Source organism: Gopherus evgoodei, chromosome 1, assembly GCF_007399415.2.
Source record: "Gopherus evgoodei ecotype Sinaloan lineage chromosome 1, rGopEvg1_v1.p, whole genome shotgun sequence".
Taxonomy (NCBI): Eukaryota; Metazoa; Chordata; order Testudines; family Testudinidae; genus Gopherus; species Gopherus evgoodei.
The window spans coordinates 99,338,345-99,359,132 of NC_044322.1; the positions used below are offsets into that span (position 1 = coordinate 99,338,345).

A 20,788-nucleotide genomic window follows, 5' to 3' on the forward strand; every position below is an offset into this window, starting at 1 on the left:
CAGGTAATAAGGACTGTAAGGAGAGACTCCAGAGGAGACGTGGACCATTTTGCACACCAGGCTTAGAAATGCTTCCACTTTTCCAGGTAATTTTTCCTTGTGGTGGGTTTTCTACTATTCAGTAGTACTGTCTGACTCTTGGGAGAACACTCCTGTACTATGCCTAAGAGCATCAAGGACTCAAGCCCTGAGGTAAAGCAATGAAAGTTTGGGATGGGTCAGGAGGTCTGCTGTCAGAGGGAGGTGAAGAGGTGGTCACAGAGACAGGTGGAGCAGATCAGGGAACCATACATGCCTGGGTCACGATGGTTCTATAAAAATGATCACCAACCTCCTTCATTTCTGTTCTGGACCTTGAGGAGCCAGGTCATTGGGGATAAGTGTATGGCAGGAGGAGAGGCCAAGGGATGAGGAGGGTGCATCTCAGCAAGTTCCGACTGTGCCTTCCCTTCGAGCAAAAGTGCCAGCATTTCATATTGGATGGTGTTGCAAAGAGATCTAGCTCTGGGGAGCCCCAGGTGAGACAGATTTCCTGAAAGACTGCGTTGTTCAACACCCACTTGTGGTCTTGACTGAAATACCTCTTCAAGGAGTCTGCTAAGATGTTGTCTAGTCCCGGAAGATAAATTGCTGAGATTTCTGTGTGGTGAGATAGGCACCAATTCCATAGCTTTATGTACTCTGCACATAAGGACTGCAATCTTGGTCCTCCTCAACAATTTGTATAGTATATTGCTGCCCTGTTGTCTAGCATTAGTCTGACTGAGTGACCTCTGATGTTGGATAGAAAGTGGAAACAAACAATATGGACTGCTCTGAGTTTGAGAACGTTGATATAGGGGAAACCTCTTGTGAGTCTGTTTTCCCTGAGCAGTGAACTCTTGAAAATTAGTGCTCCAACAGAGAGGCATACGTGCCGATAATCTTTATGAGAGAGGGACGTGAGAATGGAACTCCCCCACAGACATTCTGTGGATCCTTCCACCAGTTGAGGGATTTGAGACAGTTTGTGCTTGTTGGGAGTGTAGACAGACCTGAGCCAGCTGAGTGTGCAGACCTGCATGGGTTGTTACAAATGTGAAGGATGCCATATGACCCAGGTGTTGAAAGCAGGCCCTTGATGTGGTTTGTGGGCTCTGCTGTAGCCTGGAAATGAGGCTGGATATTGCAGCAAACCTCCCTGAAGGCAGGTTTGCTCTGGCAGTTGTGTAGTCTAATATGGCTCTAACAAATTCTATGCATTGTACTAGTATTGGAGTAGACTTCTCCACCTTAAGACAGAGACAAATAGGGCCTTGTTGGTTGCTGACTGTATGGTGAGGAAGGTGCGAACCTTGAGGAACCTGCCATCCACATAGGGAAAGACAATTATTCTCAAGTGATGAATTATTCTCATGCAATGGCCAAGAAGACCTTTGTGAATACCCTCTAGGAGGCTGAAAGGCCAAAGGGTAGGACCCGGTATGGTAAGTGATGCTTGCCAACAACAAATTGTAGGAAGCATTTGTGGGAAGGGTTCATACCTACATGAAAGTATGATCTTGGAGGTAGAGGGTAACTAACCAGTCCCATGGATCTAAAATGGAATGATCACTGCCTGAGTTACCATCCTAGATCATTGTGTGAGGACAAAGGAGTTCAAAAGTCCATAGATCCAAAATTGGTCTCCATCTCCCTCTTTTCTTGGGAACCAGGAAGTACCCAGAGTAGAATCCTCTTCCAGTAAAGTCTGGTGGAATGGATTTGATGGACTTTAGAAGGAGAGATTGTACTCCTGTCTTAAGAAGCCCTCATGAGAACAGTCCCTGAAAAAGGATGGGGGGAGATGGATGGAAGGAAAGCATGGAGCTGAACTGGATGGAATAGCCTGTCAAAACCGCTTCTAGGATCCATCTGTCCAAGGTGATGAGCACCCAGGAAAGTAGGAAATAGGAGAGGTGTCGTTCTTCACAGGATGGGTTGGTGCAGCATAGGATCCAGATTAAAGGGTGGTTCATGACCTTTGACCAGAAAGTCAAAAAGGTCACTTGGAAGAGGTCGCCAACAGAGTTTACTGTAAATGGTGACCCCTTTCTTGGGAAATGTGGTTGGTTCAGTCAGTCTGAGGGAGGTTTGGTAGTCAACTGGGTGGGATAACTGTGCTGTCTGCAACGTGCTGTATTTTCTTTTTGTTTCAGGTATACAGATGACAAGAGATCACACAGTCACCCTAGAGTCTTCAAGTGAGCAGAGGGAACCATTCATGGCATCATTGAAAAGCTTAAACCTTTCAAAAGGAAGGTTCTCCATGGTATTTTATATCTCCCTGGCAAGGCCAGAAGATTGCAGCCATGACACGTAATGCATGATTACAGCAGTTGCCATCGAATGTGAAGCTGTATGTATGTGCCACATTGAGAGAAATCTGAAAGGAAGCCTTCATGATTACCTGGCCTTCTGGGAAGACGGCTTGTAACTGCTCCCTCTGGTTTTGAGACAAATGCTCAGTGAAATGTGAAAATGTAATGTAATTTGTGAAGTCATATTTTGCCATGATGTGATGAGCTTAATCCCCATCACCTGCAAGGCGAGTGAATGCACCCAATTAGTCATGCTCTGCAGCTCTGGAGGGAGCAGGTGAATAATTACTTGGCTCCCACCCAGAGGGAGCAGAGCTAAGCCACAAAATAAGTAGATTGAAGAAGCTCAACTGAGGGGAGAGACTGCAGAAGAGATAGGTGCCTCTGGCTGAGAGAAGCCCAGTGTTAGGGTAACAGAGATAATGAGGGCAAGTCCCCTACAGGGGTCACATACACTCCTGCAAAGGAAGCCCTAAAACAGGAGTACAAGGAGATGACTTCAGCAGCCCAAAGGGGCAGGAGAGTTATCCATATACATTTGCACTTGTTCATGATACTCTGGAAGTGGTCTGAACTTTGTGACATGGCCAGAGGACTGGGCCACTGGATTCAGAAGCAGGAAGTCAGCAGGAGGTACTGAAGTCAAAGACTGCAGCAACATCCCATGCCAACACAAAGGGGTGCTTCAAGGATGGGTGAGCCCACCACACATCAAGGCCTGATAGTTCACAACTCTAAACTGGAGACCAGCCAAGGAATAGCTCTTGTGGCCTGTAAGGTCCAAGTACCTATGTTATTTATCAGAAGGCATAGTCCTGGAATGATATTGCCTATTTCTTTCACTGACAGCAACTACCACCAGGGAGTTAGGGGTGGGATTGGAGAGGGAAAAATACTCCAAATCCTTGACTAGCAGATAGTATTTTTTTGTCAACGCATTTGCATGGGGCTGGGATTGTTACTGCCAAACCATACAGGCCAGTGAGAGTAATGCCTCAATAAATGGGCAAGGCAAAAGGCTGCCTAGTTACCACACAACAGAACCTCAGATACACGTGTTTGTTTGGTTTTTTTTTCCATTTACTGAGATAAGGAAATAGTGGTAGGTGAGGTAGCCCCACCTTGTTGTAAATGTTGGCAAAATATCCTTTTTAAAGGTGACCCCTTTATAGCTCTGTCATTAATTTGTATATTTTTCGCTTCTCCAAGTTGAATATTTATTACATTTTTTTAAATAAGAAAGTTCAAATATTTCATTTAAATGCCACAAGCCCTCGGGGTCCTGATCCACATTTTCTAAGGCACTGCTCTAGACTACAGAGCTCTCAAATTATGTAAGCTGATAAGATATTTTTCTACAGGGATGCTGCCCAATGGAAATCTCAGCTTGGACTTGCAAAAGGTGAATGAAATTTAAACTGCAGCTATACTTCAAAGAGAAATGGCAAAAATGTAATAGTTTACCAATAAGGAGATGGTGAATATTCTTCCTCGCTGCCCGTTCTAGAACTCAACTTGAGGTCAAAATTCAAGCTTTCTGGTTTGTGCATCAATGCTAGTATTAAATGGTGATATTCTTCCCTGCACCTCTTAGAGTGGCAGCACAGAACTTGCAGCCCAAGGATGTGGAGGGCTTACCGTGGCTTTTAGCCACCTTTGAACCCTCCTGATACTGGGTTGCTCCAGGAGCTAAAGAGGCCTAGAACAAAGCCTAGATAGCCATGGGGATCTGTCTAAGTTATGGCAGCCTCCCAGTGCCCACCACTGACAAGTCCCCTCCAGCTTCACCCCTAGCATTCCCCCTAAGTCAGGGGTTGCAAGGGGATTCTCTGAAGGCAGCCTTTGGCACTTTTCTGCAGTGCCTGCCACAAGGGGAAATCATTCCCTGTCCACAATGGAAGATTTTGGGCTCCTTTTCATCATTCTGGCCATTTTAATGGATGTCAAGGAGCAGGAGTGAGGATCTCACTCAAACTCGGCAGTTCTGTTGAGATGAGTGATTCAGTTCATTCTCCCATAGCCCTGTAGAGGCAGCACAGCTAACAGGAGAAAAAGCAGAAATGTACTAATGCCACTGAAGGAGACAAAAATAGGATTCTAAAAATGCAAGACAGCAAATCAGTTGAATACACTTTTATGGTTTAATTTTTCTTTTTACACAGATTATGAGACTGCTGCAGAAAAGAGTCACTTTTGTATGCAACTATTTCAATGGATGGTACTAGTTACGTATTTAAGTATTTGGTCATTTCTTATTTGACTGGATGTCTGCACTGAAGTCCATTTATTTTCATCTTTTTCAGTTTTGAATTAAAGTACTGTAACTTGCACTGGCTGAGAAGTTGACTATGACATTATAATTTAGATGTCTATTTTAGGCTGTGCTTTCACTAGGCTAGCACTGTACAGCAGATGCTGTACTGCAACGTATACACCATGTGGAACATTAAAAAACTAAATAAAAGGTGAGTGTGACCAACTTACTTTAGCATTAAGAGGGCACACTGACAGAGCACTCCTAAAAAGCTGTTCTTCAGACCTCCACTGGTTACTGCGGATAACACAGCGGAGCACGTTGATCAACAAGATTCCTAGTACAGTGGCAGCAAGCATTTTCTTGAAGAAAGGAGATATAGGTTAATCATCATTGTATTAAAGTTCCTCCACTAGTTTTGGTCATCAGTTTTATTGACCGTTAGTTAGTACCTTTTTCTTAGTTTGTTTGCTCAACAGACTAAATCCATACGTAAGTAGCATACAATAGCCAATACTGGGGAGGTAGATGACTCTCTCTGCAACAACAAATCCTACTCGGAAGAACAGGTTACTTGCAGGAAGAAAAGGGATAATAAGAAATCCCAGTCCCAGTGTAAGAATTCTGTAAATAAGAAACAGACTCACAATTTAGCAACAAAACTTAGATGAAAAAGTGCTTTTGTTAATATACAAAAACTGTTTACTAATCACTGGGAGCCATTATGCGGACTTAACCTATTCATGTCTACCTCCCATTGAATTTAAATGGGCTCTGGGTGCCTAACTCTCGTGGGCTTCTTTGAAAATCTAGACACACTTCCCACAAAATTAAACTGAAGTCAAGACATGGATTCCATGACACAAAATTACACTAATAAACTGGAAATCATTCATAGAATCATAGAATATTAGGGTTGGAAGAGACCTCAGGAGGTCATATAGTCCAATCCCCTGCTCAAAGAGGACCAACACCAACATTAATTCTGTTCTCCTTGATCCAAATATACAGGCAATAAAACTACAGATTACAACTATACACAATTTTTTTAACTAATAAGTGACCAATTTAGGTAAAATATTTGACTTTCTTTTTTTTTTTTTAAAAAAGCCACCTCAAAGATGCTTCATAAACATGCTAAAGAAGAAACTGTGCTTGAAACCAGTTTTCTCAGTAGAAGACCAATCAAAGAAGACAAGTGTTCATGTCAGAAAGCCGCCATGTTCATCAGAAAGAGAGCCACCATCAAGGTATTTATATATTATGTTAAAATATTTATTTTTACACTAATTTTTATTTATAATAAACTTTTGGGAACTTGAAACCAAAATTGGATGTCCTCCCTCCCCCATCCCAATGTGCTAGGCCTTCACTGCATTTTCCAAATTATTTTGTTAGAGGTGATCATGGATGCTGGCTCATTGGCTCTCTGAGTTGCTGCCCCTCCCTTGGGTGGGGAATGGAGGCAGAAATTTGGGCTTTCACTGGTCTTCCCTCCTCTTCCCTTCCAGGAGAGGAGAGGGAGTGGCTTGGCTCTAACAGGGTCTGAGTCTGACCCACACACTCCGATTGCCATTGAATGGCTAGATCAGGACAGACCCACTGCCTGGCTCCCAACTGCAGAGGCAGTGTGAGGAATCATAGAATATCAGGGTTGGAAGGGACCTCAGGAGATCATCTAGTCCAACCCCCTGCTCAAAGCAGGACCAATTCCCAGACAGATTTTTATCCCAGTGCCCTAAATGGCCCCCTCAAGGACTGAACTCACAACCAAGGATTTAGCAAGCAATGCTCAAACCACTGTTTCTGCCCACGGCTGGCCTGTAGCCATTTTGGCTTTGTTCCAGCCCCACCCCATCCCCTCTTAGTATACTAGATCCTTAAGGGGCTATGCTGCTGGCCAAATTTTATTTGGGGTCTGGAACAGAGTGACCAGATGTCCCGATTTTGTAGGGACAGTCCCAATTTTGGGGTCTTTTTCTTATATAGCTCCTATTACCCCCACCTCCCGTCTCGATTTTTCACATTTGCTGTCTGGTCACCTAGTCTGGAAGGAATTTTTTTTCCCTACATGGTGAAAGACTATGTGGGGTTTTTTCCACCTTCCATCAAACATCCAAGCAGTTTGATTTAGGGATTTATATTACATATATTGCAATTCTGGCTGGTTCCAGTGGGTGGGGAGGGAAAAGGGAGTTAAGAAACAGTCCTATATGAGGTTCTTAACTCAATGTGCTTCTTGGGCATGGGCCTCAAGCACAACTTTGCAGAGTGAAGGGATCCATGCCTCGTGCAGCCTGGCTCCCATCTCTCCTACCTCCAGTGTGGATGAGGGGAATGGGCTGTGACTCTGATTTCTTGTCAAGATCCCCGAACAGGCATGAGAGCATAGAGGGGGTACTGCCTGCATGTCCATCATGAGATTTGTAGAACCTGGAGCCACTAGCACCCAATTAAATTCCACACTAGAACAGCCTTGCCTGGCAGTTTGGTAAGGGGTTCCTTGTTGGTTAATACCATATATACTCGTTCATAAGCCAAATTTTTTTAGTAAAAAAGGGAAGCACTAGAGAATGGGGATGGCTTATGAACGGGTATAGAGAGGGAGAGGTGGGACACAGCCCCTCCCCCCAACAGAGAGAACAAGGAGAGGCAGCACAGCCAGCAGAACCAGAGGGGAAGAGGCGGGGTCAGAGTCTCTCCTCTTCTGGCCACACTGCTCTCCCCCTAGCCGCCGAAGGAGCTGCAGCTCTGGGGCTGGCATGCTGCTGTTGCACCGTGCCGCCCAGCCCAGCCCACCGGAGCAGGCTGTGGCTGCACTGCGCGGCCTGCCAGAGCAGCTCCAGCCAGACCAGAGACATCCTCCCCTGGCCTTCCCCATTTAAGGTGGGAAGGGATGGAATGGGGAGAGTGTGAGGGTCCTAGGCTAGGGGTGGCGTCATGTGGGGGGTGGTCACAGGGGTTACTCTCCTGACCCCCAGCTTCTCCCCCCAAAAAATAATTTCCCCACCAGTTGCTGTCCCAGCCCATTAGGGTAAGCAGCTGGCACGCTGGAACATTTTGTTTACTTAGGTTTACCTCTGTGCCTGCAGACGCTTGAGATAAACAAACCATCTCGGCCTGCCAGTGGCTTATCCTAATGGCCTGGGAGCCAAAGTTTGCTGACCCCTGAATTATGGGGTTGGCTTATGAACGGGTCATAAAAATTTTCTATTTTTACTTATCCATCTTGGGGGGGGGGGGCCTTATAAATAAACTGGCTTATGATCACGTATATACCGTAGTTTATTAAAATTGCAGCTTCCACATTAAACTATACTCTGGTGTGTGTGTCTCACTGCTTCCGTCTCTGTATTAATGAGGGAGTATTGACTTACTAATGACTTAGGCTGTGTAAACTGGTAAAAGCATGGAGAAAAGGGAAATAATAATAGATTTACATTTTAGAGGGAAAAACTGGCACTGCAGAAGATGATCAAAATTTGAACAATGGATGGCACTGGGATTAAATTGTTTATATAATTTTAAAGAGCTGGCAAATTTATCAGTTAAGGACATCCAAAAGGTGCAACCTAAACATATCATGAGAGATGTTAAATTCTTTTATTGTATTAAAAGCTTTTATTTACAGAAGCTTTTGGTTTTCTTTCCCCCCCCCCAATTATTTTCTCAACAACCCTTCATTGATAAAAGAGTAATCATTCTGGGATAGCATTTTATTTTCAATCAAAGGCCAGAATCACTACATCTTTTCAAAAAAGGCCCCTTTTTTGTTATTACAAAAGAAGGAAAAAAAGAATTGTAAAAAGAGGGGCATAACATACATCAATTACACTCTGCTCTGACCACAAATTACTTTTTACCACCTACAGTGCTAAGGATCTCAAAATGCCATTTCAGGAGGAAAATAAAGCAGCCATCCATACCTCTTTCTACAAGTTTGCCTCCCAGTAGTCAATGCCCAAATTGGGATGAAACTGCAATAATAGCTATAAATATTTATTTGACATACATTTGCTAGATATTGGTTCCACTGAATTGTTAAAATGATCAGTACTGGATTTAACAAAATAATACTGTACTTAACCTAGTGTGGAATTTAAAATTCAGCACTGTCTCTTACCTTCTCTTATGGCTGTCTTGTGAGCACAGAGCTTGGCATATCAGGGCAATTAGGCAGAACCAAAGTGCTGCTAGTGCAATTATTCTCCAGTCACTGACTGATTTAATAAGGGGTATGCAGCCCATTGACCAATCAAAACACAGCCACCAGGGACACAGCAGCAACCATGCATTCAATGAATAGTAGTAATTATAGTTTATAGCCTGTCAGTCAAAGGAAAACAAACATTTATTTGATACTACTTCCAAAAAAAACCCCAAAATCCAACTTCAACACTCTTTGTTTCCCTTCCCTCCACCCCCAAAATGTATCTTGTAAAATAATAAGTGTTCGAACTGAAATGCTGCATGATTCTAAGTATGTACAGGTCCATTCATTTTGCATTTTTAAAAAATACAATTATTTTTATCAAAACCGTTTTCCATGCACAGGATGGTTCTCCTATTCAGGATGGGAGATCCAATTGTAGACAGTCCTCTGTGTATTTGGATCTGCATGGGACAATCTCCCAAAAGATGAGGCAATGTGAAAAAAGCCCAGCTTTATTATTGAGTATGTCTATGTTGCAATAAAGACTCACAGCTAGTCTGTGTCTTCTGATTTGGGCTCCATCTGCAGGGCTATAAAACTGTAGTGTAGATGTTTGAGCTCAGGCTGGAGCTTGGGCTCTGAGACCCTACAGGTGGAGAGGGTCCCAGAGCCTGGGGACCAACCCAAACCCCAACAGCTTCACGTCAATTTTATAGCCCTGAAATCCGAGCCCCACGAGCTGGAGTCAGTTGACCTGGGCCAACCACGGGTCTTTTATTGCAGTGTAGAAATACCCACTGTAGGCAAAGCACACACAAAAAAAAATTACAAAGCCACGTACCCAGCCAGAACATGGTATTATTTTATTCAAAGGTGAAGGAAAAGTGCACCACCAACTTTCAATATTTGTTAAGGAAAAGGACAGCAAAAGGATTCTATCCTTTCTCCCAAGAACATAGAAAAGAGGGGAAGAAAACACACAGTACATTAAATAAAACCACACAAGATTTACTAAAAAGGTTATTCATCATACAGTCCACAAATACAAGAAACACTCATTTTATTGGCGGGTTGTTTTTTTTTTTTTTGAAGTGCTGAAGTAAAATTGAACTTTCCCTTTAAAGACCCAGTTTTTTTGAACTTGTGGAAGTATGACAGGTTTGTGACTTACTCTCACAAACAAGCTGTCTGCAAATGAGGCTGGGTTGTCTACTTCAGTAAAAGCAGGTGGTCCTGTGCCCATAATTCTCCAGCGCAAGCAGAGCATAGTGGCCCCTCCAGACAACAGAAGAGTAATCCTGAAGAGGAGTCCCTTTTTAAACAACCCAACATTCTACAGGAGAAAACAACAACAGGACAAATTATTAACACCTTCAGATCTTGTTCCCATCCACCTAAAACAGAAATAGCTGGAAAGAAGATAGTACTTGTGCATTCTAAGTATTGAAGGGAATAAATGTTTTACAGCCATTAAACCAAACTCTCTATTGCATGGGTATCTACTTGCTTTTATGGCAAAAATATTTATTATAAATAAAGAATAAGAAAGAAGTTCTTCAGAAGGACTGTGCCTTCTGATTGTACTGCATCTGATATGTATATTGTAGGGGAAGGGGTTCTCAAACCAGGAGTCGGGACCCCTCAGGGGGTCACGAGGTTATTACATGGGGAGAATCGCGAGCTGTCAATCTCCACCCCAATTCCTGTTTTGCCTCCACCATTTATAATGGTGTTAAATATATAAAAAAGTGTTTTTAATTTATAAAGGGGGGGTCACACTCAGAGGCTTGCTATGTGAAAGGGGTCACCAGTAAAAAAAAGTTTGAGAGCCACTGTTGCAGGAGCTTTGAGAAACAAATAATCAAGAAACAAAAATAATAAAGGCTGAGGACTCCCTTCTCTCTGGCTTTATTTTGTGGTCTTCATTGATTAAATTTGAAAAGAAAAACTTATTGCAAACAAAATCTTATTGATAATGAATTACAAAGGAAACAGTTTTTCTTTAAGAAACGTCTCTAACAATCTCTGGAAGTTTAAGTTATTTCTCAAGTCTGTTTCTGTCAGGGGATTTGAGGAACATACATGTAAGTATGCATGCAGCATGTTGGAAAGATCAATACTCTGAGAATTAATGATAATGTACCGTGAGCATTTAATTTTAAAAACATCTCCATTAAATACAATTGAAATATTTAACTAGCATTCTGTTTTGAACAGATATTTTTATATATTATTCAAAAACAAGTGTTTTTCTCCATTTAAATCTATTCAGTGTAAAAATTATACGAATTGATACATGAAAGTTGCACAGTTAAAAATTAGGGAAAAGGAGGAAACTGTGGTAAAATTATTAAAAGTGTGACTAAGCCCAAGTGACTTAGGAACCTATATTTTACTGTAAAATGTATTATTGCAGTTTATACAGGATTTATTATGGAGAAACGAGGCAAGAATTCCATCCTTAAGACTGCCTCTGGTGCTCCATTATGACCTCATTTTCAGGTCACTCTCCACTACATGGTTAGGGAAGTTTATCTTTCATGAAAATCATCATGGTGGAGAGAAAAAATTAAAATAAACAAAAACTAGAAGAAATGTCACTGCTCTTTTGTCCAAGGGTTGAGGCTTAAATGTGAAAAGAGGGTCTGGAACTGAAATTGTGGTAAAAAAAAGTTTAATGTTTCTTTAGGCTCCCAGGTGATGGGGGAAGAAATTGTAAGAAACTTGAAACCGTCTGTATACAACATTTCCATGCACAGATCAGAACAATTTTTGGAGGTGAGAGAAGTTAAAATTAATGAGCTATTAATATTTTCCATCATATTTTCATGAAATAACTGGCATTTGAAATTTTCCATACATAGCCCTAATGATTTAAAATTGTAAACCGAAACAATACTTTAAACCAGTGGTCCCCAACGTGGTGCCCACGGGCACCATGGCGCCCACCGGGGCATTTATGTGCACCTGCCTAGTGCCCAGCAGGGGAGAGAAGCCACAGCCCCGCGCCTGATGGGGACAGAGAACTCAGGCTGTGAGCACAGTGTTCTCTGTTCCCAGCAGGCGCAGGGCCTGCCTAGTGCCCAGCAGGAGAGACAATCCGCGGCCCCGTGCCTGCCGGGGGCAGAGAAGTCTGGGGCTGCAGGCGCTGGTGTTCTCGGTTCCTGGCAGGCGCAGGGCCGCGGTTTAAGTAGGAGAGAAGCCACGGCCCCGTGCCTGCCAGGGGCAGAGAACTCCGGGGCTGCAGGTTGTGGGTGCCAGTGTTCTCTGTCCTCACAGCTTCTCTCCGGCTCCTCTCTTCTCTCTGGATTAATATGTTACATTAAATATGATGTTTTTCGAATTATTTAATGTACAAATACAAAATAAGCCTTGAAAAATTGTTGGCGCCCGCCACACGCTTCTGAAAACATGAATGTGCTACTGGCCACAAAAAGGTTGGTGACCACTGCTTTAAACGCTTCACATTTTAAAGAGCTTCACTTATAAAAGGCTTATCTTTGAAGCATTTTCCTCAGTAAAACTCTGAAGTGGTTCTGCTTTAGTCCCCTACTAATCCCAAGACTCCTCACTTCTCTTAAACTGATATTATCAGCTTACACTGTTGAGTGCTCTGGCATTCCTTTTTGCTGCTAGAACTACCCCTTTCTCTTTAGCTAGATATCTTTGCCCAAAATGGCTAATTCAATTCTACAGGGTACACTCCCGTTTACTGAGATCCCTCCTTAAGCTCCAAAGGGCCTTTCATTCACATTTCATCCTTGCAGAGTTTATGGAAGCTCCACAGGGGTTAAACTAAGCACCAGAGGAGCAACGGTTCTCTGCAGTTTTACACCATGCAAAGTCCAATGAAGATTTTTCTGCCTTGTTGAACCCTCCACAGGAGGGACAGATAATTAGTTTGTCATTAGTAACTCTCCTCTCTCTTGAGGGACTATCCAGTTGGAGTCAAAAGTTTACCCAATGCTTGTTATTTCTGGGATTTGCTTGCCACTGCACGTGACATGCCAGATTCCATCTGAACTGATAATGGGTGAATTAGGGTTCACTGTAGACACCCGTTTATCCTCCAGTGACTGCCCGTGGATTAACTGGGTTCTCATTCACAGTTTCTGTGTCTAGATCCAGGTAGGCAACGTATGGCACGGGTGCCGAAGGCAGCACGCGAGCTGATTTTCAGTGGCACTCACACTGTCTGGGTGCTGGCCACCAGTCCGGGGGGCTCTGCATTTTAATTTAATTTTAAATGAAGCTTCTTAAACAATTTAAAAACCTTATTTACTTTACATACAATAGTTTAGTTATATATTATAGACTTATAGAAAGAGACCGTCTAAAAACATTAAAATGTATGACTGGCATGCAAAACCTTAAATTAGGATGAATAAACAAGACTTGGCACACCACTTCTGAAAGGTTGCCGACCCCTGGTCTAGATACTAGGAGGTCTCTTTCTTTCTTGGCAATTTGTGTTCAGGGGAAAGAAAGTAGTTGAGCTGGATTGCCAAGAGAGAAAATTATTCTCTTACATAACAAGTACTTCTGTGCATGATGTAACTCTTGCTTTTTTGGCCTTAAAATCTGTTTTGTAAACCTGGATAAATAATTCACTCTTCGCTTTGCCAGTCGGATGTTGTCAACATCCATTTGACTGGTCTTGGACTGATTCCATACATTCGAGCCAGCTTTCTTAGATACTTGGACATCAGCTCTTTATATATTGCTGTGAAAAGAGCTATGAAATGCAGGCGTTTAAGTCTTGCTGGGTACAGCGGTGCTCTACCATGATCACTCATGTTGCTGAAAAGACGTTCCAGATCATTGCCTTGTTTCGCTGACTCTGAAATTATATCTAGTTTTTTACTGCACTCCCAGCACATACAAAGCTGAAAATGGCATCTTTGTTGTTGCCTGGACAGCTAGAATGAACTGAGACTGAGCACACTCACCTCCAATGACTTGTCCTTACGTAGTACCTTTTGAATAAGTTCCACAATATTTAGTTTGTTAATCACCAGAGCATCAAATACAGCATTCAAGCCCTAAATAACCAAGAGAGAAAGCAGAATTCATTTATTAAAAAGGTATTTCAAAAATCCTACTTCTATAGTGAATCGTGCATCTTAATTCTGATTCTGAACTTGTTACAAATGAATAGAGTCAGTACTCCAAGAAAAAGAAAACTCTGCAGGAGACCATGCCTCAGCACTTGACAGGATGCCGCATGCACCCCTGTGCATGGCCAGGCAGCCTCCTGGCCTATGCATGTGTAATGGGGGCGGCATGAGAACATTACCCCACCTCCTCTCTGCCCTCCCAACCCTTTTCGCAGCCCAGGGGTTGCAGTCATAGGGACTAGTGCAATAAAGTGGATTTTTAAAAGCCACCCATCCCTTACCTCTCACTGTGCACCAGTGAAGCATCAAGCATATTTTGGCTGGATGGGTTCAAATCACCTTTTTCTTTTTAAATGGTCACACAGGTTGCCAGAGCAATGGCTTAGACAGAGTTATAGAGGATCCAGGCAGGATTCTCACTGGAATTACACCCATGTAAGTGCCCAATCCTGCAAGGTGCTGAAAACCTCCGGCAAAATTCTATAGACCTCTATAGGATCTGAGGGCATTCAGCCTGTGTTTCTCAGCACTTTGCCAGACAAAACCTTAAAATCAGGAGTAATTCAACTGAAGTTAATGGAATTACACTGGTGAAAACAAGATCAGAATCAGGTCCCATATATCCATCTGTTCCAGTAACCATTTTATTCGGACATGCTATTTTCATGGCATATTCTATGTCAAATACATCCCAACCCCACCAAAACTGTTCAGTAATTTTTAACACTTATGCACGAGGGATATGTAGGTAGCATCCTAATATTATCTTTGGAGATGATCTAGTGTCTTAAGGGCGACAAGGAACTAGCAGAAGCACACTAATAGGTGAGGGTAAGGGTTTCTATTCATTAAGAGGCAAAGACCAAATCAGTCTCGGTCAGCCACAGGAATCAGAGGGAAACTGGCATGAACCTCAGAGTGACTCCATGCAAGGAGGCCAGCAGGCAGTATACGTGCTTGGCTTATTGAAGAAGAGAGGGAGGCAGGGATCCAGTTGGAAAGGGGTATTTCAGCATGAGGCACTATTTATTTTTGTGTGTGGCTTCTACGGCTCTTCTTTACCCTTGTTCTTGCTCCCTTTGGCCTGTGCTTCTCTTACTGTGAAACCGTTATCCCCAAGCTTGAGGATGAATATAATCATCCTAACAATGCAACATCCAACAAAGACAGCCAGAAAATAAAAGCTGAGGCTGCTACTCAAACATTATTGTCATGCTACTATGAGAAACAATCACAGCACACCTTAAGTTAGAGAGCCACTTCTGTGTCTCCCACACATGCCTTTGAAAGACAGTCTAGTTAAAAACAATCCTGCTTATGCTCCAGGATATGTTTTCTGTCATTTGTTTTCTCTTCTTTATACCAAGAATAATATGAACAAGGTTCTTCATTCTTTAAATATTCCTCTGTCCTACTACTACTACTGTTATACTACTCCATCCCTACCAGTTCTAGCTGAAGCCATTCTCCAGCTCCCAGTTTTGGCATCTCAGTAGGCTACTGTTGAAGCAATAGGGTCATCACGAACAGGACGACCTTAGGTGAGTACAAAGATACAGAAGCACATGAACTCAAAAAAAGAAGGCTCCTATTTAGATACGTGCTTAAAATAAGGAAGAGAATTAATAAAAGCAATAAGCAGAACAGGTACTTCTAACTAGGCAGTGTCAACAGTTCTTTTAAAAAAAAAAAAGGATGTGGGGCACATGAAAACTTCTTTATCAGCCATTTATCAGTCTTGTTCATTTAATCTACGAACAATCCCTTTGTAGATTTGCTGGCATCGTGGGCCCAAGAGGACAGTCAGACATGCAAGAACACAAGCATCCAATGTGGCCCAAACTAAAACTGGTATAATATCTACAAAGCAGGCAAGCAGAGACTTCTATTGGTACATGCAAGCTACTCTCAGAGACACAAACAAGCATAAAAGGAATCACATTAGAAGCACTAGGCACAGAGCCTGGCTAGGTCAATGTTTAACATTCATAAGCCAATTTTCTTAACAGACTAACTAGCGCAGAAGCACTGTCTAAGTTGTTCACAGATGTGGAGAAGATTTGCAGCAGCATGTGTGCAGTATAGCTTATGGCTGCTCAGGACAGAATTCAGTGGGTTATGAAGAGACCTTACCAGTACTGTAATTCCTTGTTCTTTGCACAGCAAGGCTATTGCACCAAGAAGAACACTCGCCAGTACCCAGAGTATAGAAAAATGGTTCCCTTCCTTATCTGTCAATGTAAAATATGACATAAAATGGTACATTAACCTAAATTAACATTAGAAATTTTACTTTATAAAACAACACTATTCATTTTCTCTTTAAATTTTCTCTCTCATGCCAAGCGAGAGATTCACCTTTTAAGACTAGAAGGTAGCAATAGCAATATACCTGCATTAATCCCTTGGCAGTAGCTATTTAATGCACCATAGACACATTAGATATCTTCCTGTTTGGCAGACATTCTAGTCTCTCCAATTCTAGTGTGGCAGAGGCTCCACATAGGTTTCCACAATATATTCTCTTCAAAGACTAATCCTCACTCAGTAGACACAAAAGTTTATCATTCCCGGCTATAGGTCTGTTATTATTGGCCACTCTCCCAGGGTGTCAGAGAATAAAATTCCTCCTAATTATTATATGTGAGGTATCATCCATGTGAGTCATATTTTAACTGCTGCTTAATCTGAAAGGTGCACTGGGTTAAAAGCACCTGCAAGGCTGATTTGTTTAAGTAATACATCAGGATACTCCATTAACTACTCATGAGGGAATTCCACACCAAAAAATAAAAATTCTGCACATAATATTTTAAAATTCTGCAAATTTTGTCAATGAATAAATGTGGAGGCTCCAGCATGGCAGTGAGGAGCAAAGACCACTGGCTGCATGGAGGTGGGAGATCATATTGCAGCCCCTCCCTCCCGGGACACAGACACCGCGGTGAGGCTGCAGGGCAGGCAGGCTCAGTCCAGTAAGATCTAATTGTGGAGGGGCTTAGTGTGGGGTGATCCAGGTGTGGAGCAAGAGGGTTCTGTTGGGAGAATCTGAGTGTGGGTGGCTCAGTCAGGGGTCCAGATGCGGATCAGGATGCACAGGGGTTTGTTGGGTGGCGGGGGGGGGGGGGTTTCCAAGTGCTGGGGCAATGGGACTCTGAAGGTGAACGTGGTTGGGGCAAGGAGTGCTGGAACAATTTGTATAGTGGAGGTGCTGAGAGCCATCAAACCAAACTGTAAACCCTCTATATGATGCAAACTACTCCAAGCCAGGGGGTGAGGCACCATCCCCAGTTCCAGGACTTACAGTTAGGGCTCAGCATGGCAGGGGTTTGGTTGCCAGGGGCTCGCCTGGTAGGGGATAGGAGTCATCAGGATGGTGGTTCGAGTGCAGGGATGGTCTGGGTGCAGGGGATGAGGCTTGGGTATGAAGGAGGCTGGATGCACAGGGGTTGGATGAACAGGGGAACAGCTTCCTGTACAGTGACCCCTCTCCCCATGGCTGAGGAGTGATGGGGGCAGGAAGCAGGGTTGGGTTTGGAGTTTCCTGCAGCCAGGGGAGGTTTCTGGGGGTGGGTCTGAGTTGGGCCCAGCTGCTGCTTGTAGGGGAAGAGGAAGTCCTGTCATGCTAAGCCCAGTACAAGGTAGGAGCAGCCAGCTGGGGTGTCCCCAGCCCCACTCCCCGCCTTCTCAACCCCTGGCAGTGATTTACCTCTTCACCAGCTGCTTCAAGGCACCCGAAACAATGTGCCTATGCTGCTGGGGAAGAGCGCATGACCGTGATCGCTCTTGAAGCCTCCCTTTGCTTCCCCATCAGAAAGTCATTTTTCTGCATGGAAGCAAAGAAATCTGCAGGGAATATGAATTCTATGTGCGTGCAATGGCACAGAATTCCCCAGGAGTAACTAACATTGTAACTGAGGGCTTGTCTACATTATCCGCTGCATCAACAGGCAATGATCAATCCAGCGGGCGATCAATTATCGTGTCTAGGCTTGACATGATAAATCGACCACTGAGCACTCTCCCATCACCTCCAGTACTCCACTAGGGAGAGAGGCACAGGCAGAGTGGATGGGGGAGTGTCAGCTGTCGACTAACTGCAGTGAAGACACCAAAGTAGCTCTAAGTACGTTGACTTCAGCTACGTCATTCACATAGCTGAAGCTGCGTAACTTAGATTGAGCCCCCCTTGCGTAGACCAGGCCTGAATGTCATAGAACTCAGCAACTGCAGTGTTTAAGTGGAGGACCAGTAGTGCAGCAATTAAGGTCAGGAAGCACAGATTATAGTAACAAGAGAACTTCAGTGTCAGTGGGAAGACAGAGGGTTACCAGCAGATACTACTGTGGACAGGAGCCCTCAGAGGCAGCATATTGCTTGACAGCTGATTCTTTCAGGGCAACATAACAGGCATTTCCAATATCTACATCACAACATGCCCAGTTTCAAGACACTTATGTATTCAGTACATTTGGACTTCAGAGAAGTAGAGCTGATTTTGTATGGCATAACTAATCACGTGATTGCTCATAACAATCCAGAGACACAGGTTTCTGAGACTACCTAGAACAAATCAATGTTTATGATTTAATGTTCCATTGCCATATCCTGTCTTCAGAATATTTTTGTCCAACAATTGGATCAGGCTTTTGGGGGAAGAGGGGGTGTTTTGGGGATACTTGGGATTTTTAAACACAGACACAGTTTTGGTGACTGTTTTGGTGAAATTAATATCAGAACAAGTATGCTAGAATAGGATAGTAATTATTTTAAAATAATAAATAAGTAGTATAATATTTAGCACGTATGGCACCTTTCATGCATGAGATACCCAAAGATCTTTATTAACACAAACCCTGGTAGTGCACAGACTGTGTAGGACAGGACGGGCAAACTTTTTGGACTAAGATTCCCATTGGGTTTCCGAAATTGTATGGAGGGCCGGTTAGGGGAGGCTGTGCCTCCCCAAACAGCCAGGCAAAGCGTGGCCTGGCCCCCAATCCAAGTCCTCCTGCTTCTCACCCCCGACAGCCACCCCAGGACCCCTGCCCCATCCAACCCCCCCTGTTCCTTGATGGCTCCCCCAGGACCCCTGACCCATCCACCCCTTGTCCCGACCACCATATCCAACTGTTCTTCTCATTCCTGCCTGCCCTCGGACCCCCCCATCCCTGCCTGCCCCCTGCCGCCCCATCCAACCGCCCCTCTCATTCCTGACTGCCCCCTGGTACCCCTGCCCCCATTCCACACCTGTTCCCCGCCCTCCGACCACCCTGACCCCATCTACACTCCCATCTATCGATCACCACCTCGAACTTCCCTGCCCTCTATCCAACCCCCCCACTCCCTGCCCCCTTATTGCGCTGCCTGGAGCATTGGTGGCTAGCAGTGCTACAGCCACGCCACCCAGAGCGCCAGGACAGGCAGCCATGCTGCATGGCTGGAGCAGCCATGCCACCACACAGCACAGAGCACTAGGTCGGGCCGTGTCTCTGCAGCTGCGCTGCCAGGCAAGAGCTCGCAGCTCTGCCGCCCAGAGCATTGTGCTGGCAGAATAGTGAGCTGAGGCTGTGGGAGAGGGGGAACAGCAGAGGAAAGGCCAGGGGAGAGCCTCCCGGGACAGAACCTCAGGGGCCAGCAGGATGGTCCCACAGGCTGGATGTGGCCCACGGGCCATAGTTTGCCCACCTCTGGTGTAGCAAGAGAAATCTTATGCTATTGGCAAGAGCTCACACATCCACACCCTTGAACATTGCAGCATTTTCTTCCCCCTTCCAGTTTGGGAAAGGAGGGGGATGTAAGAGAATGGTGATCAGGATACCCTGAGGTTACTGGATATGCTTTTTGAAAAGGGGCAATGTGTTTTTATTTCCACTTGTTAAAGACTGGGCTGTGGGCAGTCTTTCCTAGTGGTTAAAGCAAGAGTTCAGCCTACCAGTTAGAGCTGGGTCCAGGGTGGGCAGAGTCCAGGAACAAGCCAAGGGTCAGTAACTGAGACAGGAGTCTAATGCCAGAGTTGGCAGGTCAACCAGAGTCAAACCAGGGGCAGAGCCAAGGATCAGTACCAGAGAGGCAGGAGCAGAAGAGGAACCATGGCTGGAACAAAGCAGGAGCAAGGATGGAACGAGGGCAAGCACGGATGCAGGCTTGATATCCACTGAGCAGCCAGAGAGCTAATGTTGCTGGGTACAAAAGCCAGACAGCTGCCCTTCCTGACCAATCAGATGATGCAATCAATCAGGTAGCCTGTTGCAGGCCAGCTTCGCTTATTGCCGTCCCAGGAGCCTGAGTCTGTTGCAGGACCTGTTTCCTGAAATAGCCCCCATCCACTTCCCCCCTGTGGGCCTTGGGACCTGTTTTCTTCAACCAGGCGCAGTGAAAAGCATGCAGGTCAGGGTCATGGATATGTTCCCCAGATTCCCACAAGCATTAATCTGAGCCATATCCCTCCCAGTCAATTAATTACTGAAGCCTTCACCATAGTCCGTGACCATCCAAAATTTGCCATACTGTGTATTGTTCCTATTCTTCACTGGTTATCGGTGGAGTCGGGCTGTGAAAGGGATTTTCAGTATGTGGTTTTAACAGGGAGATACGGGACAGTCCTTGAAAGGATTCCAATAGCTGCAGCCTGAAGGTTACTGGATTAATCTGTTCCATAATCTCTCAAGTACTGGTGGTCCAGCTTCGTAGACAGGTGAGTAGATCTAAGGTTCTGGGCAGACAGCCAGACCTTATGCCCTACTGAGAAGCTAGGGTCTGGCTGACAGTGCAGACTGGCATATAGTTGGTAGGCTGCCTTAGCTTCTTCTAGCCAGCGTCTAAGCTTTTGGTGCACCTGATGGATGCAAGCAGTAAGGTCAGAAATGACAGGCACCAGGGACTTGGTGAGGATCTTGGGGGGAAGCAAAAGTGGAATCTATGC

At 44.4% G+C, this 20,788-nt stretch overlaps 1 protein-coding gene across 1 annotated transcript in view; it reads right to left on the reverse strand.

Annotated features, from left to right (window-relative positions):
• Nucleotides 1-20,788, reverse strand: part of TMTC4 (transmembrane O-mannosyltransferase targeting cadherins 4) — a 95,147-nt gene that overhangs the window by 47,054 nt on the left and 27,305 nt on the right. The window contains exons 6-11 of the mRNA XM_030568084.1: nucleotides 15,997-16,094; nucleotides 13,696-13,788; nucleotides 9,918-10,079; nucleotides 8,717-8,919; nucleotides 5,046-5,217; nucleotides 4,824-4,955 (exon numbers count right to left, since the gene is read on the reverse strand). Coding sequence (XP_030423944.1) covers nucleotides 4,824-4,955; nucleotides 5,046-5,217; nucleotides 8,717-8,919; nucleotides 9,918-10,079; nucleotides 13,696-13,788; nucleotides 15,997-16,094 — 860 coding nt within the window. The remainder of the gene's footprint in view (nucleotides 1-4,823; nucleotides 4,956-5,045; nucleotides 5,218-8,716; nucleotides 8,920-9,917; nucleotides 10,080-13,695; nucleotides 13,789-15,996; nucleotides 16,095-20,788) is intronic.